Genomic DNA, 24,964 nt, shown 5'->3' with positions numbered 1-24,964 from the left:
GAAATAGGACTATATGATATAATATAATCTGTAATATGCATGAACATGTATGCGTCTTAGACACATTATTACTATGAGAGACAGGGTCCTGGTAGTGTGCATGCTGGCTCACTGTCATGACTTACTGGGATACCTGAATAGAACAAAGCCATTGTTAGTGTTACTAGTAACACAAGTCTGCTGTGAAGGTCTATTCTGCAGTAACAGGGGGTGGAGGAAGTAACTATAAACAACTTTCTACACTTCAGAGGTTAATATTGTACTATATTTGTTTGACGGCTGTAGTTACCAGTTACTTTGACATTTTAAATACAAAACATAAGATGACCATGTTAAATATGATGCATTAATATGGATTAAACTACCAAACAGTATATAAAGAAGCTGCAATTAGTTCCACCTTGACCAGATGGGACATTAAAATGGAGCGTACATGAAATACATTTGTAATAATAACCCAATAATAAAAAATATAATAATTTAATATTGGCAGAAGTTCTGTAGTATAACTGTTCATACTTTAAGTACATTTAACATAACACTTAACAATAATACTTATTGTCTTTCACTTAAGTAAGACTTGGAAAGCAAAGCTCGGTCTTTGTCTATGTGGTACGCTGCAGTTTATGGTAGTACTCTACACTGTGTTATTGATACTTTTTAAGAAGAATACTTTTTCATAACATAGTTATATTTTGACAGTATGGTATTCTTAATAACGAGTACTTTTACTTTCGTTGTTTTAAGCATATTTATCTGATAATACTAATGCACTTTAACGCAGGGTAGAACTCCTCCACGCCACTGTGTCCAACAGAAAAAAAGCAACACCCTGTCCGGTAGGTGGCAGTACTCATCGTTACATACGATGCTCTGTTTACAAAGAAGAAGAAAGAGGGATAACAGGCTAGGTTAACGTTAGCTTGAAGAGAAGTAGATTTGTAATAGTAAAGGAATTAGTCAGTTATGTTACTAGTAGACGTGACCTGGATAACGTTTTTAAAGCGACGTAATGTTGGGTAATACTACGGAATAAAGAGCCGTCGCGCATCTTGAATTAGCATGTTTGTATGTGTCTAAAAGCGAATGCTAATGCTAGGCTTAAGATCGCTAACCATGTTAGCTCACACGTATGCTAGCTAACGTTAACTTCTTTTTTTATGGCTACAAAGGTAGATGTTAACCGTTGTATTACTCTGAGAGATCCATTGACTCACTGTAAAGTGTATTTGGTTAAATGTAATGTGTAGACGGATGTTTAAAATAAGCAACCTAGCTACTAGCTTAGTAACGTTACATAGTTTACTGTAATAACATCACTGGACTCGTGTGACACCATTGACCGACAGTTTGCTACAGATACTATTATTCTGACTTTCATTGAAGTAACAGTGAGCTGGATAAGCTTCCAACTTGCTGAAGCTACACCACTCTTCATGGCTGCTTTAGGCTTTACTCCTGCCAGCGGGCAGGATCTTTTCAGCATCGAAGCAACCGAACTATCGAGCTCTAAAACGAGCAGTGCACTTAATGGGGAAGAAGTCAGGCAGTTCTATGAGAATTTAATGAAAGATGATAAAGGGCAAGATGTATCAAGGAGAAGAGCACATAGTAGGAAAGATTGTGGCAGAGAGCATCAGACTAAACAGAGGATCAGAGAGTCCAGTAGAAGAGCGAGGAGGAGAGTCGCGGCTGCAGAGATGCAGCAGGGTCAAACAGAACATGTCGGTCAAAGTGGGATTAGTGCTGAAAGGGTCCCAAGAAGACAGGCGAGCATCTCAGAAAGCACCATGGAGCTCCTGGGGCTCAGGTTGCTGCGTTGTGCCCACGAAGGGGACATCTCTGCCCTCAAAGACCTTCTCTCAAAAGGGGTTGACATCAACGTCCAGGTACAATGCTTTACAGCTCAATGTGTTTTCATTTTTTTTAATTTTTTTTTAAATTTTATTTGTTTCAAATCCTGATTGTTTCCATTCCAGGATACTTACTTCTGGACAGCGGTGATGTGTGCAAGCTGGTCAGGACAGAGAGCTGCAGTGAGGCTGCTGCTGCGACGCGGGGCGGCCTGGGTCGGAGTGGTGGACACACGGGGCAGGGATGCCAAAGACCTGGCGCTGGAAGGTATGCAAATCTTTTTTGAAAACTCAAAATGTCTCTGTTTGTTTTGTACTCATTCATATCTCCTTCTTCTCCTTCTTCTTTTTTCCTCTAGCAGGACACAATGAGGTTTTGGAGGAGTTGGAGAGCTTTGGGAGAAGTACACAGAGAGACACACAATCTGATTACAGGTCAGCACACTCTCAGTTGTATACAGTGTAAACCACATTGACCAAATTCCACTTTGTGTGTTAAAACTCGCCAAACCCCGTCTCATCTATTCATTTGAAACCAGCAGGCCCCTCTGTCCACCACAGCAATACACAAAATAGTAAACCAACATATAAGAGCCAGACGAATATCGGATTTCTGCTGAAACATCTGGTTTTTAGTTAGAATGAAATGGGTCAAATATATCGGTATATCTGTATACTTATCAGCTGACACAAAAGTTGAAGACATGACCTAGCTTGTGAATATTTGACTGGAAGCGCGAGTAACAAGGAAACTGGTTTGACAAAACATTTAATTTGATAGAATAAATCACCGGTGAAAGAACAAAGACACTTATTACAAAGGCAGTTATTTCACCTCTGCCCAGGTTGACTCAGGTGGGTGGGGCTATGATGAGAACAACATGGTCACAGGACTTCATGTAGCAATACGAATGATAGAGGTGTAATTAGCCACACCCGGCAACAAAATGAAGAGTGATAGCGATGTCAGTCACAAGCTGTTTCCCAAAAGCATACTGCATACAGATTCTACACAGTATACACTACATACTAATCGTCATAGTATACTGTTTTAATAGTCTTCTTTTTTAGTTGTTTCACCGATATAAATAGTGGTTTCACCACTACCCAATGTTTGTTTAAAACTTTCCAGCTGAGCAGCTCTTCCGTGTCCTTTGTGCATTGCATTGTGGGAGATATGTGCGTCAACAGCTCACTGGAAAATCTGCCGTATTTTGTACGCATACCGTTTGCTTTGAGTATATAAAAATGTATTCAAAAGGTAAATTAGACAAGTCTAGTGGATACCTTCAAAAGTTACAACCGTTTTTGTACAAATTTCCCTCTTTTTTTTTTTTTGTTGCTGTTCTTCTATTACAGCAGGGAACCACTGTCCACCAAAATACAAAGAGGGACTTTCAGACTAAGAACTCAAACTGCTGAAGCCTCGCAGTAGCTTACCTTCAGTATATTGTTTACACAGAACAACATCACTGACATCAGAAGCGCATTAAGAAGGAATCTTTGCAGCAAACAAACACTGTGTTGATTTCTGCACCTCACTGTTGTTTTCAGATGGACTTTAAAACTGTGAATCTGTTCCTTTTTAATATTTCTCCTCTCACTAACGTCGTCTCTTCTTCTGGTTGTCCCCAGTGCCCCCCCGGCTCAGTGGTGTGCTGTGTGTTCTAACGAGTACAGCAGCAGCCTGTCATCGCATCTGTCCTCCACTCTCCATCAGTTCAGTCTGCGGCGGGCTCCGCCCACACCCTACTACTGCCTCCCCCCCTCCAGCAACAGCTACAAGATGATGGTTCGTTGTGGCTGGAAACCGGGTTCAGGACTGGGGCCGGAGGGAGAGGGGCCTCAACAGCCGGTGCCAACCGTGCTGAAGAGAGACCAGACAGGCCTTGGCTTTGGACACGTGAAGAGAGCCAAAGTGACTCACTTCCAACCCAGGGATTGTGACGCAGTGAAAGCACCATCTAAGGTGAAAGAGGAGAGAGGAGGGAAAGGACAGAGGAAAGAAGACAGTAGGAGAAAGGAGCAACAAGATAAGAGCTGGGAAAGGGATTTCCGTGCCTCTTTTTACCTTTGACAGCTGCTCACAGGGACTTCTCCTCAAGCCTCTCTCTCTCTCTCTCAACACTCCTCTAAAACGTTAGATGGATCTATTAGGAAGACAATTTGTATCTGCTTTTTGTCTACTTTTCACTTGGCAGGTGTTTGTAAAGCTGCTGGGAGAAATATGAATATACCATGACTATCTCAAAGCTGATACTGTGTTCACATATGGAATCAGATTGTGCAATGACCAAATGTGGCATTGATGTGATTAAATCTCTGCGTGACCAAATATGGTTGAACCCTGGTCATGGTTCAGATCTATGACAATGAGTGGCTGCAGTAATGCTGTTGATGTGTCTTTGAGTCACATGCTTGTGCATATCTGCCATATGAGTATATCTCTGCTGTGTTATCGCTTCCTCACATTTGGCCGAGTAAAACATGCCATACATGTTCTTGCCAGGTGGCCATTCAAGACTGTTGGGCAACTCCCCCAATGAGCTTTATCTCCCAATGTCAGTATCAACTTTTAATCACAAGTTCAATCTTTTTTTTTTTACATATGTAGTGTACTCCAATCCAAAGGTCCGCTAATAAATACTGTTGATCGGTGTTTTCGGTGTTCCATGGCGGTGTTGATTTGGCTCCTCCATGGACAATGAAATCATAGAAAAAAACCATTATATAATGCAGTCAGTTTTATTCAAGGGGCTTTACAGTGTGTACAAGACTCAACACCCATTGTCCTTTTCAACCCTCGCTGCAGATAATTTAATGAGGAAAGGCTGAAAGAAACAAAGTTCAACTTCATACAACTGAGTCATCACATAAAGTCGTGGCAAACTGATAATTTATCAAAGTATTTCTAGACGCTGTTGCATTATTTGATTAGTGTGTGTTTTTCCGGTCATCTTTGGATTCTGTTCTGTTACTCTTTAACTAGTTGTTTACCCTGTGTGTGTGTGTGTGTGTGTGTCAGGTGGCTCAGTAATGAGCAGTGTCACTTAACAGCTAGAATAGCCTCGGGGTTGGTTCACTGGTCTCTGCTTGTTTCCATGTACTCATGGGGTGTTGTCCTTTATGGCGTGTGGTGGAAAAAAAATCCTATACCCGCTTTGCATGAGTCTTCTAATGCTGAAATACATAATACCAAAAACCAGGTTGTCTTTTAAGTATTTATTCTCTGCGCAGAGAAGGTTCAATCATCACAACAGAGTGCGTTCAGTCTCAGTGAGGAAGAAGAACCAAGAAAAAAGTGAACAAGCTTTCTTTATACAGAACGAGCAAAGGTGGGGGCCGATGGCCGACGTTACAGACATCTCGGTCTCAGACTTTTGGTCTCAGACTGATGGAACAACAAGTGAAAACAAATGACCAGCAACCAAAACAAGCAGCCCAACGGCCTTGGCATGGAACATTCTCATACAACACAGTTAGTTATCTATGTGAACACGCAAGAGAGAATTATTATTTTGCACAACAGAGACACGGTGAAGTTCAACAAAGTCCAGAGCAAAATGACTTCTGCATGAATACAATATACTGAGTAGAAATATATACTACGTAAAAAATTACCATTACAGGCGTTTTAAAAAAAAATTCAGTTTATTGATTATGCTACACAACTATGATACAATCACTTTGATATAACACTAAAACATATTCATTAGATTATTCATGTCCTCGTGTCTTCTTGACATCTGCAATTTCCCACAATTTTGACCTTTTTCATCTAATCTCATCATCGTTTCTTCTGATATTCAACAAATTTGGAAGGCAACATATTTGGATCATTACCTAAAACGTTATTCATTAGTGTTTTGATATTCAAAACCGTCGTGTTCTTGTTCAAAACTCAACATGATTGACGATCACTGTGTCTGTTTGGATTCAGGTCAGATTACAAACTTCTGGTACAGATAGAAAAGTTATAGTAATAAACTTTAACAAGCATTTTCAGTTACATTTTGAGGATAGTTCAGCCTTCTCTCTTTGGTTACATCCTAGTTGGACGTGTCCACATTTCCTGAGGTGATTGAACGCGTCCCCACCTTTAGTTTGATTGGATTGAGGGGTCCAACAAGGCTTTTAGGATCCATCGTCAAAGGGATCTGTGGAATGGACAAATTCACTAAATCAAAACGTGCGATCGCTCTTCTGACAAATCCCGCTTGTCAAGTGTCTTATCGTCTCCATGATTGTTTTTACATGTCCACCTAAGAATGTTTTTAAATATAATCACCTCTGTCTCTCCGCAGACGGAGAAGCTGTAGTTCTGCAAAACTTCCACCAAGGCCAGTTTAACCAACAACAGAGCAAATCGCATCCCCAAACAGTTCCTTGGCCCGTTCCCAAACGGCAGGTAAGAGTACGGGTTGATGCTCTGCTTGTTCTGCTTACTAAACCTGCAAAACAACAATGCAGCAACAACGAAAATAAGACGTCATTTTATTTATTTATTTTATTTACGCACCTTTTATTTCACGGACTCTACAAAAGATTAACACAATTATGAAATGACTTCATTTTAGTAATGCATGCATAAGAAATCATTCCCATATGTATTGTAACACTGACACAAGTGATTAAGTCATTATGAAACGTTCAAAGCTGTTTGGGTGAACAAAAAATATATAATTTTTACTCGGAAATTTGTGAGTTATTACAACTTAATCCTTGAGTAAGGTTTTACAGTACACACACATACTATACACATCTTTACAGAGCACACATGTGCACTGTGGTAGTAACCTGTCAGGTTTGAACTCCTCGGGTTCTGGCCACAGCTCAGGGTCGCGGTGAAGAGCGTAGATTGGAATCAAAACTATCATGTCCTTTGGGATTGTGATTCCGCCGATCATGATCGTTTCTTTTGCAACTCGGTCAGTACGTCCAGCTGGAGGGTAGAGCCTATCGACAAAACAAGACTATTTTAAAATACTGCATGTCTTTATCAGAGTAAATATTCAATACTTAAACTTGTACCCAATTGTGTATTCCTGAAACACTATTTTCGTTGCCCTAGTACTTGTGAATGTTGCTATAGTTTCAATGACTGGGTACGTCTTGGGCCCTTGTTGTTTTTTGCAACTCTTACTGGCATGATTCTAGGGATGGCAATGTTCTGGTCCACACTAAAATATCGTGACAAATATTGGATGGGTTGTCATGGAATTTGGTGAAGACATGTATGTCCCCCTGAGGGTGAATTCTAATAATTTTGGTGATCCCATGACTTTTCTTTTAAAGCTATTATCAGGTCAAATGTTTTGTTTTCTTCAGTACTTTGATTTTTGATCAAACATCTGCTAAAATCATGGCATTCCCATCAACCCCAGCTATTCTTAAACGTTATTGCTAATTAGCAAATATATAATTAGCATGCTAACATGCTATAATATGTGGTGAGCATTGCCTGCTAAACATTAGCATGTACATTTGTTCATTGTTAGCATGTTAGCACCAACTAGCACAAGAAAATGCTCATTACCTCAGACTCTCATTGACAACACTGTCTAGGTACTCCATCTGCATCAGCTCTTCGTATTGGACTGCACCCTATAGAGTTGCAAATCACGGTTTGATTAAACACAGTTCAGATTTTAAATACTGGAGTTTCATCAATGAAATGAAATGCAGAGAATGACGTCTGTACCTAAAACTTCTGGTTTACCTTATTAGGGAAAGTGGAGTCTATCTCCTCTTGCAGGCGCTTCATGACTTCCGGATTTCTTGCCAAATTATAAGCCAAGAAAACGAGGGTGGTGGCACTCGTCTCGTAACCAGCCATCACAAACATTGTGGCTTGGGATAAGATCTCATGGTCAGTAAGGCCTGTCAGGACAGGCGAGATGTACGAACAGGGAGGGAAATGAAAGGAAAGCGTCAAAACCTTCGGTGTGAACACGTGCGAGTGTACATTTGTGCTTCTGTACGTGTGTGACACCACTGGGTAATTACCCTTATTCTGCTTTTCTTTACTGGGTTCATTAGCGGTCTGAGAGTTGATCATATGTTGAAGGAAATCTCCCGAATTCTGAAAAAGGGTCAGATAATTAGTGCGCACGTTGTCATCATGTGTATTTGTGAGTACGGATGTGCAGCGTGACAACATACTGTGCACCGTGAGTTGACAGTGATTTGGCTCCATGTTGCAAATGTATGAGCACTGGACTTTTGGGAATATTTGGATTCACGGGATTTCTGTGTTTATTACATTGGAACAGTAAACCGAAATCATGCCCATCTTGTTACTCTATCAATAAATGGTGAGGTTTTTTGTTTTCCTTTGAAACAGCAGTTGCCAAAACAATCTCTCCTCGAGGTGGATTTAGCGCCTGATCTGGTGCTTTCATAAAAACAGCCGCAACACAATCACAAGAGTGTCATTGCTACAGTTTGTTGAGGACAGTGATGGCAGAGGACTCTTAAGCTCTTACTGTAGCATGCTTTTTTACAGATCACAGAACTATATCTGTGGACAGATGAAGTATAGTGAAGCATGAGTTCAGGGCGTGGTTGGGGTCATGTGCTTTGGTGAGTGCTTTGCGTCAATAAGGGTCAATGTGGGCTGGGAGGTTATCTATCAAAATACGAAAAAAACAAGGCGAGGGCAGCATTCCTACAAACACTGCCACACTAGTGGGTCATAAGTGATGATTGACATTATCTTTGAGTCTATATATTGCTTTTGTTTTAGGAAAATCCTACTCATTGTTCCTTTAAATAGAAAAAAAATGAACATGTGGTCATCTACTGTATGTTTACAGGACAACTGGGCAGATGAAGATTGTGTGATATGGTTAAAAGCTCCACAACCACCATAAAATGGACTTCTGAACATTTTCCCGTTATTGTGATATTCAAAGGAAATCTATCGTGACATAAGCTTATACATACTGCGATAGAAGATTTGATCCATATTGCCCACCCCTAGTCACCCATGTATGTTGTCCAGACCTGGTGTGTGCTCCCATTGCGCTCGGCTCTGATCTTCTCCAGAAGCGTTTTAAAGAAAGCAGTAGAGGTCTTGGAGAACAAGGACACACCCAGCAGCTCCAAGAGAGGAAGAAGTACAGGGAAAAACCCTGAGAAGAAAACAGCTGTTAACAATTGTGATTTTAGTCACTAAACAAAGCTGTTTTACATATAAAGAAAAGAAAGGCGTCATGGAAAAGCAGTGATGTACCTTGGAGAAGGAAAACAAATATGGGGACTTTGAACAACTTGGAGGCATGGATGATGAGGGGACTTGAGGGGTTGTTGATTGAGTCCACATCCACACTGAATGCACAGCTCATCATCACATCCATAGTGTAAGCGCCAAAGAAGCTGGAATACACACATTACACGAACCATCCATCAGTTTAAACCAGGTTCTATCATGTTTGCGTTGTTACAGACAATGCAGTGACGTCATGTTTACAAAAATAATTTCTTAATCAAAGGAAAGGAAATGGTACCGCACCGAGGAAACCTAAGCACAAATAAATTGAAACATTGACATGTTATACTATATCAAAATAAATAAAATAGGATTTAGAGCATATTTGCCTCGATTGATACCACTCATTTATGTCTGTAGTGTAAATATGAAGCTACAGTTAGCTTAGCTTAGCACAAAGACTGAAAACAAAGGGATACAGCTAGCCTGGCTCCATCCAAAGGTAACAAAATCTGCCTCCCAATACCTCTGAAAGTCATCTACACATGTTTTCATGTGGCCATGTTGGGTAGTGTTCTGTCATTAAAAAGCTGCTGTTCTCTATGAGGTTGCAAAAAAAAATAAAAAAATCTGTTATTAACCATTCATATGGTATTACTCACTCTTTTACAGTAATAACTTCATTATTGTGCGCCTTGGACTGCAGGCTGGCTGTCAGTTTGTTGGAATGATGTTTCATGATGCTAAACATCTGAGACAAAGGAAATGCTAAATTTACAGAAGCACATAAAAAGTGAAGATTTAACCAATTATGTACCCAAATATGAGTTGAAGTTCAGAAAATTGTCAACTTTTACCTCTTTTATATGACCAGAGGTGAAGGAGGATGTGAGGATGTTACGAATCCGTCTCCATTGATCGTCCTCAGCTGCAGACACTGCGTCATATAGTTCTCCATTCAGACGTACATTCTAAAGGGGCAAAGTGGTCAGTACACATGTTTTTGTGGGTTTAAAATTGTACTTATTTGTGGAAAAGCTGTTCATAGTAGTACCCTTGACGAAACTCAGTATTGTCTGTGTAGCCACAGCCTCATATATCATTCATTCCTCTGTGCCATAGTGCTTAATTGTTGTGCAAAGACTGTTCAAAATGCTTAAAGGAGCCACACTATTGCACTAAGTGATGTTCCTTTATTTCTTGCTGCTTTGGGAAATCAACCCTTTTTTTATGCCTCCCCGCCAGCAGCATTATGTTTGCGGGTTGTCCTACCGTCCATCCGTCCGATTCCCGATTCCCGGTATTGTCCTGAATGCCATACCTTAGGAATGCCTGGAAGGAATTTTTTCAAATTTGGCACAAATGTCCACCTGAACTCGAGCTTGAACTGATTTATTTGTTGGTGTATTTGGTGGGGACAGTGCACATTAATAAGACATCACCAAGCCAAGCATTAGCCAAGAGGTTATTTTTCATCTGTAGTCCCTGATCACATTTTTGGTGGTTCACTGTGACCCAAAATGTGGTTCACAAAATGAAAATACATTTTTGGCCAAAACTCGAGAATTCATTTTCTATTTTTGACAATTTCACACAAATGTCTAATAGGATAAGATGATTAAGTGATGACATTTTGGACAAACGTGGATTGGTTGACGGAGGTGGTAATTCTAGTTTTGAAGATTTTTAAAGATTTACATTTTCAATAGGAATTAATTGGCAGTTATTGGCACTGAATGCCACAGACCGGGTAAGGGAGTCGGACAGTATTGAGGAGTTAGGAAACACTATTCTTATTAAGTAATAAATAATTGAAATACCGCATTATTATTGGTTTACGGTATGTTTTAGCTGAGCTGGGGATGGCACTCTGCTGGACTGTTGGCACGCAAATCCAAGAGTGACATTTAATATTTACCGCCAGTCGCCATTTATTTCAGAACTTCTAACCGAGGACCTGCCAATACTTGACTGTACTTGAATGTGATTTTAAAAACACACTCTCACAACTTGTACTACTTTGAAGAGTCTTTTCTACTATTCATTATTAATCCTGTGAGTTCTTCTCACCCTCCGGTTGGTAAAGTAAGTGAAGCACTCCTTCACCAGGATGGTTTTCAGCATGTCAGGGTCCATCACAACCAGCATGGGCCTCCTGAGCTCATACAGTCTGGACATGTACACATAAGCAACCAAGTGAGAGGTTCAACAGTCAAAAGCTGTCAAAAAAGCGACATGATAATTGGTAGCTCGTGGCTCAGCTCTTATATCTAGGCTGCGGTCGAAAAGTCCAAAAATGACCTCCTAAGGTCTATTCCTAACCACTTTTGTGTTAGTGAAGGAGAATTCATGAGGAGATAGGAAAAGACAACGAGGTGTTTGGAGAATCCGACTACACTTTCACTAAGCTACATAATTATGATGCGACGGCGGATGTCACTGACGTAGGTCTGTCATGGCGAAACTACAACGAAGAAGGACTACAAAAAGCGCAACTAAAACATATCCACACACAATCTGTTAGTCAATTGCATGCAGGCTTTATAAACAACTTCTTCCGTGAGAGGTTGCTTCACTCGTGGTGTGAAGGAGAGAAACCGGAGCTCCTTCCTTCCTGCTGCTGTCACACTTCACGATCAGCACTGCAGTAGAAACAGACAATTCACTCGTGCAATATTAATGAAACTGTTCAATATCAATATTTCCTTTGTGCAATAATGTAGATTCAACGGTTTGTTTATCTTTTGCTTTTTAACAGTTTAATAATCGATCATAGGCCTAGCTTGTTTTTTCACTGATGCTTCTTGTTTATTATTATTACAATTTCTTTATTGACAGTTGGCTATATTTACTGTTCATTTTATTTCATATTCTTTTTTTAAAACTTATTTGTCACATGTTCGAAGTAAATAAATACATATGAAATAAAAGTAAGGATTGTCACAGTCTATTTATATTCATCAACATGAATCCCATTACTTTATGACTATGAGTATAATTGTTAAACCTGTAGCATATTGTTAGCATATTGTTTGTTTTCATAGACGGCCGAATAGTGCGTCACTTTAAATGTTGCCGCTGCAAAGAATTGTGGGGCCGAATGATCTACTTTCCTTTCGTAAAGGGAGGTCCAGTTTTTCCTATGCTAAAGGAGCTAATAAAGAAAGCATTGAAGCACCTTTCCTTAGCATTTAGAGAATTCTAACAGCGCTCATCATGGCGGCCACTTAGATACTTGCTGGTCATTTCACTCAGGAACCTTCTTAAGCAAAAAGGACTTTTCGACCGTAGCCCTACACTGTTAAAAGCTTTATACACTCACCCCCATACTCTCCCATACTTCTTAGCACTTAGGATGTCATCCTCGTAGTAAACCTTGTAACAGAGAATACATATTCATCATCACTGATCATTCACTCATTTAAATGTAAAAAAAAAGTTGTATAAAGATTAACCTACTTTGTGGTTCCTGCCAATTGTGCCCCAGTAAATGTAGGGCTTGGGACCTGGGATCCCCAACTTCTCAAATATTCCATGAGTCCAGTTGCCATATCTGTGAAGAACAGCAAAGCATTAAATCATGTTTTTAAAGTCACATTGTGTCAGTCAAACATTTAACATTCAAGCCTAAACTTGGGTGATTTGGTGCAGTAATTGTAAATCAATGCAATAGAGGCTTCTTAATTTGCTCAGTTGGTCTTTAATGGATCACCGTGTGTCTCCTTTACATGCGTAACTCCAACTCCCGTACAAACCCCGGTATATGCACAAGCGCATTAGACTACCGTATATGACAGTAATGTCACCTTAAGTTCAAATTATTATTATTATTTTTAAATCAACCTTACATGACAAAAAGGCAGATACATGTGATTAGTAGAATCCATGTTTCAACTGAGAAGAATGGAAGTTCGCCCATTGCTCTCTCTTGCTCAACCAAGTTGGACTGACCTCATTTGCACTGAGCTCTGGCTGAATGTCCGTGAGGTGTGGCTTCTTTTCACTGTGTTGCAAAGAACATAGCCGCTTCTACTCCTGCGCAGCGACAATAACACATCTCTGATTACAGGTAACGCCTACTGCTTGAGTTTCTGACGTCTACATGTAGTATAAGCCTGGACCTGCCTGGACATGTCTTTGTGTCAGCACATTGTGACAATATCACACCTGAGTACAAGTATCTACATTCATTTAGGAAAAAGTGTGGTGTTTTATTTTGTTCACTTATACCAGAAAATATAGGAGGAGCCAAGAATAAATTATAATGACTTGTGTATGTGACTTCTTGTTTTCCTGAAACATTTGAATCACAAGTAGCAGGAGATATACAAGAATAATATCTAGAAGTAAATTAAGAATATATTACATATTACTTTAAGCTGTTATCATGAACTTTGCGTGAGTCCTATCTTTCTTAACACAAGCTATATAATAATTTAGCTCCCAAAATGGCAGAGTCACAGATAATTAGGAATGCTGCTTGGACTCTTTCTGTCAATGATTCACATGACACTGCCGACTTCCTATTGGTTCAACCCTCACACACTTCCCTTACTCACACCAAAGGGAAGTGCTGCAGATAAAAACCGATGGTCAGTGATTTGAGGTGTTATTGGAGCTTGTGCCACTATTGAAAGAAGAGAGAAAACCTGCAGAGATGGGCTTCTCCCTCTTTTTCTCCGCTGAGACCTGGACCCTTCTGGTGGCTCTCATCACATTGATCTTTGTGTAAGTGTTTAAGAATACTTGTAACAGGTATTTGTACCCTGTTTATTTGTGTTTGTCTGTGTGATCAAAATCTCTTCTCTTCTTTCTGTTTTTGTTTGTTTTGTTCTACAGGTATTCCTGCTGGACATTTGGAACATTTAAGAAATTGGGCGTCCCTGGTCCCAAACCAGTCCCTTTTTTCGGCACTATGCTGGCATATAGAAAGGTTGGTAAACATGTTTTTTTTAGAAGTAGTACATAATAGATCTACAGGCTTAGCAAGGTATATACTGGAGTAATTCAACCTAACAAGTGGGAAAAAGGTCAGGCATAATGTTGAGCAAGACCTGTCTTTCCCGTTTTGAAACGAGTGCTGTTAAGATAGAATGACCCTCTAGTTATTTATGACCACGTTAAGAAATCTGCCTTGAAGTTTTAACAGTGAACACGTATCATCGGAGGTGTTGTTGTCGAGTTTGGATCTCTTAACAGATACGTTAATGTGTCGCACTCACAAAAGTTTACAGTTTCAACAGTTTCTTGAAAAGCTGCTTTTCAGAAACAATGTCCTGTTTACTCAGGATAATTCACGGACTTCTCTTTAATAAGAAAATACAACAAAATATTTAGTAGAAAATAATTCCCATGGAATGAATTTCACAGGTTTAAGCTTAGGAAAGGTGGGACTACAGTAATAGCCTTTTCAGAATCCAATTTCTTCATGTATAAAAGAGAAAGTAACACAATTTTGTTATTCAATTTTGAATCTTCACATTTTCCCTTTTTCTATTCTGTGATCTGTCTGTTTGAAGATATTTCATTGTATTGTTGTTTAATAGAAGGATAACAGCTTTGAAGTGAAGACGTTGGGATAATTGAGTAAACATTTGACCATTAATATGCATCGTAGCAACTCCAGTCCTACATATCGACATATTTAATTAGAACATGTTCATGCTACAAATATTTCATGATCTGTTTATTATTTTTCTTGTACACAGGGATTCATCAACTTTGACACAGATTGCTTCAAGAAATATGGAAAAGTATGGGGGTAAGTCTGCATGTTGTACAGTGTGTGTTTCTGTATGCATATAAAGTCTCTCTTATATAGTGTTACCTGTTTTACAAGGTCGATTGATATGTCTGCAGAAAAAGCTCACCTGGTGTTTCGTTATTTTTCTATTCATATTCTGTTCAATTGTTATTATTTAGCATTTTTGATGGCCGTCAGCCCGTGCTGTGCATCACAGATCCTGCTATGATAAAAGCTGTGCTGATAAAGGAGTGTTACTCTCTCTTCACCAATCGCAGAGTAAGCAAACTAACTTCATAACACATTCAGACACTCGTGGTTGCTTGAACTCTCCTCATCAGCGTGTGATTCTCTGTTACAGAACTTCCGCCTGAACGGGCAACTGTATGATGCAGTGTCCATCGCTGAGGATGACCAGTGGAGGAGGATCCGCAGTGTCCTCTCGCCCTCCTTCACCTCAGGAAGACTGAAGGAGGTACGGCCCCCTCCTGCTCTGTACCTCCTCTGCCTTTTATTGCATGTTGAACAGATTTATTTTCTTTTTGCCAGTGTATTGCACTGTGTTTTATTTACCAGTATTTCAGAAAGCCTTTTTTTCTGTCTATCTGTGTCTCAGATGTTTGGCATAATGAAGCACCACTCTGCTATCCTGACCAGCAGCATGAAAAAGAAGGCAGACAAAGATGAACCCTTAGAGCTGAAAGAGTAAGAACACATTACACCAATCACTTCAACTTATTCCAGAGAATGTATGAAGTTAACTCTTTTTGTTTTCCCTTTAGGTTCTTTGGACCCTACAGCATGGATGTAGTAACCAGCACAGCCTTCAGTGTGGACATAGACTCGCTCAACAACCCCTCAGACCCTTTTGTCACTAACATCAAGAAGATGCTGAAGTTTGACCTTTTTAACCCTCTCTTCCTCATTGTTGGTACAGAAATCATTTTATAAAATGCAGCTATTCATCATTTTGTCCATCTGGCTGGTAATCCCAAAATGTCTGCGTTGTGAATGTTTACAGTCACGGTCGGCCCTGTGTCCTTGATAAGTGTGATGCTTTCTGCTTAATTCCAGCTTTCTTCCCCTTTATGGGTCCAATTCTTGAGAAGATGGAGTTTTCCTTTTTCCCTACGTCTGTCACAGACTTCTTTTACGCTGCGCTGAAGAAGATCAAGTCTAACCGAGAGAACAGCAAGCAAAAGGTATGACTGTCTGTGCCTGTGCATCCACATCTCTTTGCATCAGCAGAACTACAATCACAGCTATTCTCTTATATGTCTACTTTTAGAGTCGAGTGGATTTCCTTCAGCTGATGATTGACTCCCAGAAAAACAATGACCTCAGTCAAAATGAACCAAATAAAGGTGAAACACACATACACAGCCATGTACAGTATCTACACACACATAACAGCACAACTAAAAGCTATTCTAACTCTATCTCCTTGCTACCTCCCCAGGTTTAAGCGATCATGAGATCCTTTCTCAAGCAATGATTTTCCTCTTTGCTGGCTATGAAACAAGCAGCAGCTCTCTCGCCTTCTTGGCTTACAATCTGGCAACGAACCCTCATGTCATGAAACGGCTGCAGGAGGAGGTCGACTCCACCTTCCCGAACAAGGTGCGTTGGGAGTAGATAGAGGACAACATTTGAGGTTGCAGGAAGGCCTCAAAATAATCAATTTAAAGCTGCTTTCATTATTTTTTGGCCACTTGGGGGCAGTTGAGGTTATAGATTTGATATATAATCACTATATTAAGTGCTTAGTTACACATCCAGCAGGCACAGAGCAACATTAATTATCATCGGGGTTGTGTTTCTGCCCACCTGATGAATTTAATCACTTTTCTTTTAGCTGTTGTTTGACTTCCACAAACTCTTGAGAGAAGTATCGTTAGTGGTTAGTTGTGTGACGCTGAAATTACGCTTCCTTGTGCTGCAAAGGAGTGAGAGAGTACTTGGATATGTTTGCGTGACTCTCAGCCTAGGATCGCAGAGATGTTTATTTGTATCTCCAGAGAAGCATAATTCGTTGGGGGGTATTTTATACCTTTATTTGACAGTGGAGAGACAGGAGAAGAGGGGAATGACATGCAGCAAATAATCCAGCCAAAACGGGAATCAAACCAGGGACTTGCAGCTCAGGGCATTTGCGCCCATGTGGTATGAGGCTTGACCACTTGGCCATAGGATTGCCATGGATAAGCATAATTCACTACATTGTCTGTCTTCTATGACCTAAAAGAGGCTACAAAGCTCAGCAGAACTGCAAAATGATGTGTTTATTTTCTGGGTGTGTTATAACGACTGGCCCCTTTCACATTACACTTAGTCATATTATTTATCATTAATATTTGGACATTTCTTGCAGAGAGGCTTCATACCACTCTCATGTATTTACAGAAAATGTAAGGCTACAGCCGGTTAGCTTAGCATAGATCTGGAAATGGGGAAACAGCAAGCCCCTGTAAAATCACAATGTTCCTTTTTGAGTTGATTAAACAAACAAGGTATAAAATATGTGTACATTTAGTGAGCATTAGAGGTCCTGATAGGCAGATTTTTTTCTTTTTAAATGTTTTGGTCAAGCCTTTATGCTAAGCTAACTGGTTGCTGGCTGTAGCCTCATATTTTCCAGACAGACATGATGAGACATCAGTCTTCTGATCTAAACCTATAAAGGACAGTAACAGTGTGTTTTTAACCTCAGTACCTCCATCAACCATCAAAGTATTCGCTCAGGGATTCTGGTAACTCCTAACTTTGCCCAATTTAACGGAGCGTCTCTGTGTTTGAGTAGGGTCCCGTTGAGTACCAGGCTCTGATGCAGATGGAGTATCTAGACAGCGTCATCAACGAGTCTCTCCGATTGTACCCCATTGCCCCACGTCTGGAGCGTGTGGCCAAGGCGACTGTGGAGATAAATGGTCTTGTGATTCCAAAAGATATGGTTGTCATGGTACCAACATGGCCGCTGCACCGGGATGCTGGTCTGTGGCCCGAGCCCGAGGAGTTCAAACCTGAGAGGTATAGAAAGGATTCATATGTTTATGTTTAACAAAAGTGCAGCAGAAAGGACCTGAGCTCTGCAGGCAATTGCTTAATTTCTGTTATTGACATATTGTGTGTGTGTGTGTGTGTGTGTGTGTGTGTGTGTGTGTATGTGTATATGTGTGTGTATGTGTGTGTGTATGTGCGTGCCTCCTCAGGTTCAGCAAGGAAAACAAGGAGTCTATTGATCCCTACACGTACATGCCTTTTGGGGCAGGACCAAGGAACTGCATCGGGATGCGATTTGCTCTGGTGATGATGAAACTAGCACTGGTGGAGATCCTGCAGAGTTTCAGCTTCTCTGTGTGTAAGGAGACTGAGGTGAGACCACACTGATTGTTATTGCTTTTTTTATGGTGAATGAATAATCATCTTTTATGGCATATTGCTGTCCAAATTGTATTTATTGCTAGTTTGATTGGGATATTGAGATAGCCAATCAGGGTATTGCAAAGGCCTTGAAGCCTTTTTTACCTTTTGTGATACTGCCAGCTGTTTATATGTTTCATACATTGTTGACTTTGTTCACAATTATTTTCCCTTCACATGTCATTTCCTGTCAGATCCCCATTGAGATGGACATCCAGGGACTGCTGATGCCAAAACGACCAATCACACTTAAGCTGGTGTCACGTTCTGAATCCTCAAACTAAAAAGAATGAATGAGATAAAGGAATATGAACATTTCCATTTTTATAATGGTAGCCTAATAGTCCAGCTGTGTGTACATCTGTATCAGTTAGTTTTCTTTTTTGTTCCCATTAAAGCTTGCACCAATAATCATCCTAAACTAAGTGACAAATGGATAATTTGTCAAGCCTGTGCTAATAAAGGATAGTTTGGCTTTTCCTTATGGGCACTGTCATTCTTATATGTGATTTGATCACTGGAACAGCAACATGCAACTTTGATAACACTGTGTCTCTACAACAGAGGCTTGAAAATAAAAAATAGAACATGTGAAAATACGAGGGGAAATTTCTTTCCCAGTAAGTCACACGTGGTCATATGAGACGAGGTCAGATGAAATGACAAAATAACAAAAAACATGTTGCAATACACCGTAACACAACAGCACCACCCACTATTGTCTCTTGATAGCTCCTGTCATTTCCAAAGGTATGTATCTCAAACAAAGGTATATATCTTAAATACAGAAATGATGCAGCGCGTGTGTGTGTGTGTGTGTGTGTGTGTGTGTGTCAACTATGTGTTTCTATGAAGCAATAGCTGTCCCTCACAAATACAAGATTCAATCAGAGAGGATGAATTTAAAATGCAGAAATGAGAGAAACAATATCTCAAATGAACCTCAATGATGCTACTGGTAATATTGACGTATATACAGTATTTTGCAATGTCTTCGGGCAGTAGCAGCCACACTGTCAACATTTCTTGCAAAATGTTCTAGTTATATTATGCAAGTGTTTGCATATTTCTTTCCCCCCTCTGTAAACTATAGGACCGAAATCTTTAAAAAGAAAAAATGTTTTATTCAAGTATCAGCCCAGGCAGTGAGTTCATGTTTTACAAGATATTTCAGTAATAGAGTGCATTAAGTGGCCTACTGTGATTATGATATACTATGTGTGCCTGAAACATTTGAATCACAAGTAGCAGGAGATATACAAGAATAATATCTAGAAGTAAATTAAGAATATATTACATATTACTTTAAGCTGTTATCATGAACTTTGCGTGAGTCCTATCTTTCTTAACACAAGCTATATAATAATTTAGCTCCCAAAATGGCAGAGTCACAGATAATTAGGAATGCTGCTTGGACTCTTTCTGTCAATGATTCACATGACACTGCCGACTTCCTATTGGTTCAACCCTCACACACTTCCCTTACTCACACCAAAGGGAAGTGCTGCAGATAAAAACCGATGGTCAGTGATTTGAGGTGTTATTGGAGCTTGTGCCACTATTGAAAGAAGAGAGAAAACCTGCAGAGATGGGCTTCTCCCTCTTTTTCTCCGCTGAGACCTGGACCCTTCTGGTGGCTCTCATCACATTGATCTTTGTGTAAGTGTTTAAGAATACTTGTAACAGGTATTTGTACCCTGTTTATTTGTGTTTGTCTGTGTGATCAAAATCTCTTCTCTTCTTTCTGTTTTTGTTTGTTTTGTTCTACAGGTATTCCTGCTGGACATTTGGAACATTTAAGAAATTGGGCGTCCCTGGTCCCAAACCAGTCCCTTTTTTCGGCACTATGCTGGCATATAGAAAGGTTGGTAAACATGTTTTTTTTAGAAGTAGTACATAATAGATCTACAGGCTTAGCAAGGTATATACTGGAGTAATTCAACCTAACAAGTGGGAAAAAGGTCAGGCATAATGTTGAGCAAGACCTGTCTTTGGCGCTTTGAAACGAGTGCTGTTAAGATAGAATGACCCTCTAGTTATTTATGACCACGTTAAGAAATCTGCCTTGAAGTTTTAACAGTGAACACGTATCATCGGAGGTGTTGTTGTCGAGTTTGGATCTCTTAACAGATACGTTAATGTGTCGCACTCACAAAAGTTTACAGTTTCAACAGTTTCTTGAAAAGCTGCTTTTCAGAAACAATGTCCTGTTTACTCAGGATAATTCACGGACTTCTCTTTAATAAGAAAATACAACAAAATATTTAGTAGAAAATAATTCCCATGGAATGAATTTCACAGGTTTAAGCTTAGGAAAGGTGGGACTACAGTAATAGCCTTTTCAGAATCCAATTTCTTCATGTATAAAAGAGAAAGTAACACAATTTTGTTATTCAATTTTGAATCTTCACATTTTCCCTTTTTCTATTCTGTGATCTGTCTGTTTGAAGATATTTCATTGTATTGTTGTTTAATAGAAGGATAACAGCTTTGAAGTGAAGACGTTGGGATAATTGAGTAAACATTTGACCATTAATATGCATCGTAGCAACTCCAGTCCTACATATCGACATATTTAATTAGAACATGTTCATGCTACAAATATTTCATGATCTGTTTATTATTTTTCTTGTACACAGGGATTCATGAACTTTGACACAGATTGCTTCAAGAAATATGGAAAAGTATGGGGGTAAGTCTGCATGTTGTACAGTGTGTGTTTCTGTATGCATATAAAGTCTCTCTTATATAGTGTTACCTGTTTTACAAGGTCGATTGATATGTCTGCAGAAAAAGCTCACCTGGTGTTTCGTTATTTTTCTATTCATATTCTGTTCAATTGTTATTATTTAGCATTTTTGATGGCCGTCAGCCCGTGCTGTGCATCACAGATCCTGCTATGATAAAAGCTGTGCTGATAAAGGAGTGTTACTCTCTCTTCACCAATCGCAGAGTAAGCAAACTAACTTCATAACACATTCAGACACTCGTGGTTGCTTGAACTCTCCTCATCAGCGTGTGATTCTCTGTTACAGAACTTCCGCCTGAACGGGCAACTGTATGATGCAGTGTCCATCGCTGAGGATGACCAGTGGAGGAGGATCCGCAGTGTCCTCTCGCCCTCCTTCACCTCAGGAAGACTGAAGGAGGTACGGCCCCCTCCTGCTCTGTACCTCCTCTGCCTTTTATTGCATGTTGAACAGATTTATTTTCTTTTTGCCAGTGTATTGCACTGTGTTTTATTTACCAGTATTTCAGAAAGCCTTTTTTTCTGTCTATCTGTGTCTCAGATGTTTGGCATAATGAAGCACCACTCTGCTATCCTGACCAGCAGCATGAAAAAGAAGGCAGACAAAGATGAACCCTTAGAGCTGAAAGAGTAAGAACACATTACACCAATCACTTCAACTTATTCCAGAGAATGTATGAAGTTAACTCTTTTTGTTTTCCCTTTAGGTTCTTTGGACCCTACAGCATGGATGTAGTAACCAGCACAGCCTTCAGTGTGGACATAGACTCGCTCAACAACCCCTCAGACCCTTTTGTCACTAACATCAAGAAGATGCTGAAGTTTGACCTTTTTAACCCTCTCTTCCTCATTGTTGGTACAGAAATCATTTTATAAAATGCAGCTATTCATAATTTTGTCCATCTGGCTGGTAATCCCAAAATGTCTGCGTTGTGAATGTTTACAGTCACGGTCGGCCCTGTGTCCTTGATAAGTGTGATGCTTTCTGCTTAATTCCAGCTTTCTTCCCCTTTATGGGTCCAATTCTTGAGAAGATGGAGTTTTCCTTTTTCCCTACGTCTGTCACAGACTTCTTTTACGCTGCGCTGAAGAAGATCAAGTCTAACCGAGAGAACAGCAAGCAAAAGGTATGACTGTCTGTGCCTGTGCATCCACATCTCTTTGCATCAGCAGAACTACAATCACAGCTATTCTCTTATATGTCTACTTTTAGAGTCGAGTGGATTTCCTTCAGCTGATGATTGACTCCCAGAAAAACAATGACCTCAGTCAAAATGAACCAAATAAAGGTGAAACACACATACACAGCCATGTACAGTATCTACACACACATAACAGCACAACTAAAAGCTATTCTAACTCTATCTCCTTGCTACCTCCCCAGGTTTAAGCGATCATGAGATCCTTTCTCAAGCAATGATTTTCCTCTTTGCTGGCTATGAAACAAGCAGCAGCTCTCTCGCCTTCTTGGCTTACAATCTGGCAACGAACCCTCATGTCATGAAACGGCTGCAGGAGGAGGTCGACTCCACCTTCCCGAACAAGGTGCGTTGGGAGTAGATAGAGGACAACATTTGAGGTTGCAGGAAGGCCTCAAAATAATCAATTTAAAGCTGCTTTCATTATTTTTTGGCCACTTGGGGGCAGTTGAGGTTATAGATTTGATATATAATCACTATATTAAGTGCTTAGTTACACATCCAGCAGGCACAGAGCAACATTAATTATCATCGGGGTTGTGTTTCTGCCCACCTGATGAATTTAATCACTTTTCTTTTAGCTGTTGTTTGACTTCCACAAACTCTTGAGAGAAGTATCGTTAGTGGTTAGTTGTGTGACGCTGAAATTACGCTTCCTTGTGCTGCAAAGGAGTGAGAGAGTACTTGGATATGTTTGCGTGACTCTCAGCCTAGGATCGCAGAGATGTTTATTTGTATCTCCAGAGAAGCATAATTCGTTGGGGGGTATTTTATACCTTTATTTGACAGTGGAGAGACAGGAGAAGAGGGGAATGACATGCAGCAAATAATCCAGCCAAAACGGGAATCAAACCAGGGACTTGCAGCTCAGGGCATTTGCGCCCATGTGGTATGAGGCTTGACCACTTGGCCATAGGATTGCCATGGATAAGCATAATTCACTACATTGTCTGTCTTCTATGACCTAAAAGAGGCTACAAAGCTCAGCAGAACTGCAAAATGATGTGTTTATTTTCTGGGTGTGTTATAACGACTGGCCCCTTTCACATTACACTTAGTCATATTATTTATCATTAATATTTGGACATTTCTTGCAGAGAGGCTTCATACCACTCTCATGTATTTACAGAAAATGTAAGGCTACAGCCGGTTAGCTTAGCATAGATCTGGAAATGGGGAAACAGCAAGCCCCTGTAAAATCACAATGTTCCTTTTTGAGTTGATTAAACAAACAAGGTATAAAATATGTGTAAATTTAGTGAGCATTAGAGGTCCTGATAGGCAGATTTTTTTCTTTTTAAATGTTTTGGTCAAGCCTTTATGCTAAGCTAACTGGTTGCTGGCTGTAGCCTCATATTTTCCAGACAGACATGATGAGACATCAGTCTTCTGATCTAAACCTATAAAGGACAGTAACAGTGTGTTTTTAACCTCAGTACCTCCATCAACCATCAAAGTATTCGCTCAGGGATTCTGGTAACTCCTAACTTTGCCCAATTTAACGGAGCGTCTCTGTGTTTGAGTAGGGTCCCGTTGAGTACCAGGCTCTGATGCAGATGGAGTATCTAGACAGCGTCATCAACGAGTCTCTCCGATTGTACCCCATTGCCCCACGTCTGGAGCGTGTGGCCAAGGCGACTGTGGAGATAAATGGTCTTGTGATTCCAAAAGATATGGTTGTCATGGTACCAACATGGCCGCTGCACCGGGATGCTGGTCTGTGGCCCGAGCCCGAGGAGTTCAAACCTGAGAGGTATAGAAAGGATTCATATGTTTATGTTTAACAAAAGTGCAGCAGAAAGGACCTGAGCTCTGCAGGCAATTGCTTAATTTCTGTTATTGATATATTGTGTGTGTGTGTGTGTATGTGTGTGTGTGTGTGTATGTGTATATGTGTGTGTATGTGTGTGTGTATGTGCGTGCCTCCTCAGGTTCAGCAAGGAAAACAAGGAGTCTATTGATCCCTACACGTACATGCCTTTTGGGGCAGGACCAAGGAACTGCATCGGGATGCGATTTGCTCTGGTGATGATGAAACTAGCACTGGTGGAGATCCTGCAGAGTTTCACCTTCTCTGTGTGTAAGGAGACTGAGGTGAGACCACACTGATTGTTATTGCTTTTTTTATGGTGAATGAATAATCATCTTTTATGGCATATTGCTGTCCAAATTGTATTTATTGCTAGTTTGATTGGGATATTGAGATAGCCAATCAGGGTATTGCAAAGGCCTTGAAGCCTTTTTTACCTTTTGTGATACTGCCAGCTGTTTATATGTTTCATACATTGTTGACTTTGTTCACAATTATTTTCCCTTCACATGTCATTTCCTGTCAGATCCCCATTGAGATGGACATCCAGGGACTGCTGATGCCAAAACGACCAATCACACTTAAGCTGGTGTCACGTTCTGAATCCTCAAACTAAAAAGAATGAATGAGATAAAGGAATATGAACATTTCCATTTTTATAATGGTAGCCTAATAGTCCAGCTGTGTGTACATCTGTATCAGTTAGTTTTCTTTTTTGTTCCCATTAAAGCTTGCACCATTAATCATCCTAAACTAAGTGACAAATGGATAATTTGTCAAGCCTGTGCTAATAAAGGATAGTTTGGCTTTTCCTTATGGGCACTGTCATTCTTATATGTGATTTGATCACTGGAACAGCAACATGCAACTTTGATAACACTGTGTCTCTACAACAGAGGCTTGAAAATAAAAAATAGAACATGTGAAAATACGAGGGGAAATTTCTTTCCCAGTAAGTCACACGTGGTCATATGAGACGA

General features: G+C 40.1%; 4 protein-coding genes across 6 annotated transcripts; 3 read left to right on the top strand and 1 right to left on the bottom strand.

Moving 5' to 3' along the window:
- Positions 1-898: 898 nt before the first annotated feature.
- gpank1 (G patch domain and ankyrin repeats 1) lies at positions 899-4,512 on the top strand. 2 transcript variants are annotated; one of them, XM_068737406.1, is made up of 4 exons: positions 899-1,889; positions 1,980-2,121; positions 2,216-2,288; positions 3,489-4,512. In XM_068737406.1, the coding sequence occupies exons 1-4, from the start codon at positions 1,437-1,439 to the stop codon at positions 3,928-3,930; spliced, it is 1,110 nt and encodes a 369-aa protein (XP_068593507.1). In that variant the 5' UTR covers positions 899-1,436; the 3' UTR covers positions 3,931-4,512. The 2 variants fall into 2 exon arrangements, with proteins under 2 accessions (XP_068593507.1, XP_068593506.1); XM_068737405.1 differs by having other exon boundaries at positions 2,213-2,288.
- Positions 4,513-5,060: 548 nt separating this feature from the next.
- Positions 5,061-13,061, bottom strand: LOC137892345 (cytochrome P450 3A30-like). Of its 2 annotated transcripts, none has more exons than XM_068737404.1 (14): positions 13,015-13,061; positions 12,523-12,616; positions 12,386-12,438; positions 11,134-11,233; positions 9,921-10,034; positions 9,726-9,814; positions 9,088-9,230; positions 8,859-8,986; positions 7,860-7,935; positions 7,573-7,733; positions 7,390-7,457; positions 6,651-6,809; positions 6,142-6,304; positions 5,061-6,010 (listed from the first exon to the last, which is right to left on the bottom strand). In XM_068737404.1, exons 1-14 carry the CDS (start codon positions 13,017-13,019, stop codon positions 5,903-5,905), a joined length of 1,461 nt encoding a protein of 486 aa, XP_068593505.1. In that variant the 5' UTR covers positions 13,020-13,061; the 3' UTR covers positions 5,061-5,902. The 2 variants fall into 2 exon arrangements, with proteins under 2 accessions (XP_068593505.1, XP_068593504.1); XM_068737403.1 differs by lacking the exon at positions 13,015-13,061 and adding an exon at positions 12,912-13,008.
- A 595-nt stretch (positions 13,062-13,656) lies between these two features.
- Positions 13,657-18,706, top strand: LOC137892351 (cytochrome P450 3A40-like). Its single transcript, XM_068737413.1, has 13 exons — positions 13,657-13,791; positions 13,903-13,996; positions 14,772-14,824; positions 14,986-15,085; positions 15,168-15,281; positions 15,423-15,511; positions 15,589-15,737; positions 15,881-16,008; positions 16,095-16,170; positions 16,266-16,426; positions 17,607-17,833; positions 18,016-18,178; positions 18,421-18,706. The coding sequence occupies exons 1-13, from the start codon at positions 13,721-13,723 to the stop codon at positions 18,508-18,510; spliced, it is 1,515 nt and encodes a 504-aa protein (XP_068593514.1). The 5' UTR covers positions 13,657-13,720; the 3' UTR covers positions 18,511-18,706.
- Positions 18,707-19,752: 1,046 nt separating this feature from the next.
- Positions 19,753-24,796, top strand: LOC137892352 (cytochrome P450 3A40-like). Its single transcript, XM_068737414.1, has 13 exons — positions 19,753-19,885; positions 19,997-20,090; positions 20,866-20,918; positions 21,080-21,179; positions 21,262-21,375; positions 21,517-21,605; positions 21,683-21,831; positions 21,975-22,102; positions 22,189-22,264; positions 22,360-22,520; positions 23,701-23,927; positions 24,106-24,268; positions 24,511-24,796. The coding sequence occupies exons 1-13, from the start codon at positions 19,815-19,817 to the stop codon at positions 24,598-24,600; spliced, it is 1,515 nt and encodes a 504-aa protein (XP_068593515.1). The 5' UTR covers positions 19,753-19,814; the 3' UTR covers positions 24,601-24,796.
- Positions 24,797-24,964: the final 168 nt, after the last annotated feature.

This window comes from Cebidichthys violaceus, unplaced genomic scaffold (assembly GCF_023349555.1).
Source record: "Cebidichthys violaceus isolate CVI_PGR_0920_01 unplaced genomic scaffold, fCebVio1.0.p SCAF_79, whole genome shotgun sequence".
Lineage (NCBI taxonomy): Eukaryota > Metazoa > Chordata > Actinopteri > Perciformes > Stichaeidae > Cebidichthys > Cebidichthys violaceus.
Note: the sequence above shows the minus strand (reverse complement) of the source record. Positions and strands in the feature narration are given on the sequence as shown.

Coding starts and splice junctions, on each gene's coding strand:
- gpank1 (XM_068737405.1), top strand. CDS start 1,437: ATGGCTGCTTTAGGCTTTACTCCTGCCAGCGGGCAGGATCTTTTCAGC. Junction 2,122..2,212: donor CAAAGACCTGGCGCTGGAAG/GTATGCAAATCT, acceptor TTTTTCCTCTAG/CAGGACACAATGAGGTTTTG. Junction 2,289..3,488: donor GACACACAATCTGATTACAG/GTCAGCACACTC, acceptor GGTTGTCCCCAG/TGCCCCCCCGGCTCAGTGGT.
- LOC137892345 (XM_068737403.1), bottom strand. CDS start 12,982: ATGGGCGAACTTCCATTCTTCTCAGTTGAAACATGGATTCTACTAATC. Junction 12,439..12,522: donor CAATTGGCAGGAACCACAAA/GTAGGTTAATCT, acceptor CTCTGTTACAAG/GTTTACTACGAGGATGACAT. Junction 10,035..11,133: donor CTTACTTTACCAACCGGAGG/GTGAGAAGAACT, acceptor TTGCCCCTTTAG/AATGTACGTCTGAATGGAGA.
- LOC137892351 (XM_068737413.1), top strand. CDS start 13,721: ATGGGCTTCTCCCTCTTTTTCTCCGCTGAGACCTGGACCCTTCTGGTG. Junction 15,512..15,588: donor GAACCCTTAGAGCTGAAAGA/GTAAGAACACAT, acceptor TTTTCCCTTTAG/GTTCTTTGGACCCTACAGCA. Junction 15,738..15,880: donor CCCTCTCTTCCTCATTGTTG/GTACAGAAATCA, acceptor GCTTAATTCCAG/CTTTCTTCCCCTTTATGGGT.
- LOC137892352 (XM_068737414.1), top strand. CDS start 19,815: ATGGGCTTCTCCCTCTTTTTCTCCGCTGAGACCTGGACCCTTCTGGTG. Junction 19,886..19,996: donor CTCATCACATTGATCTTTGT/GTAAGTGTTTAA, acceptor TTTGTTCTACAG/GTATTCCTGCTGGACATTTG. Junction 22,265..22,359: donor TCAAAATGAACCAAATAAAG/GTGAAACACACA, acceptor CTACCTCCCCAG/GTTTAAGCGATCATGAGATC.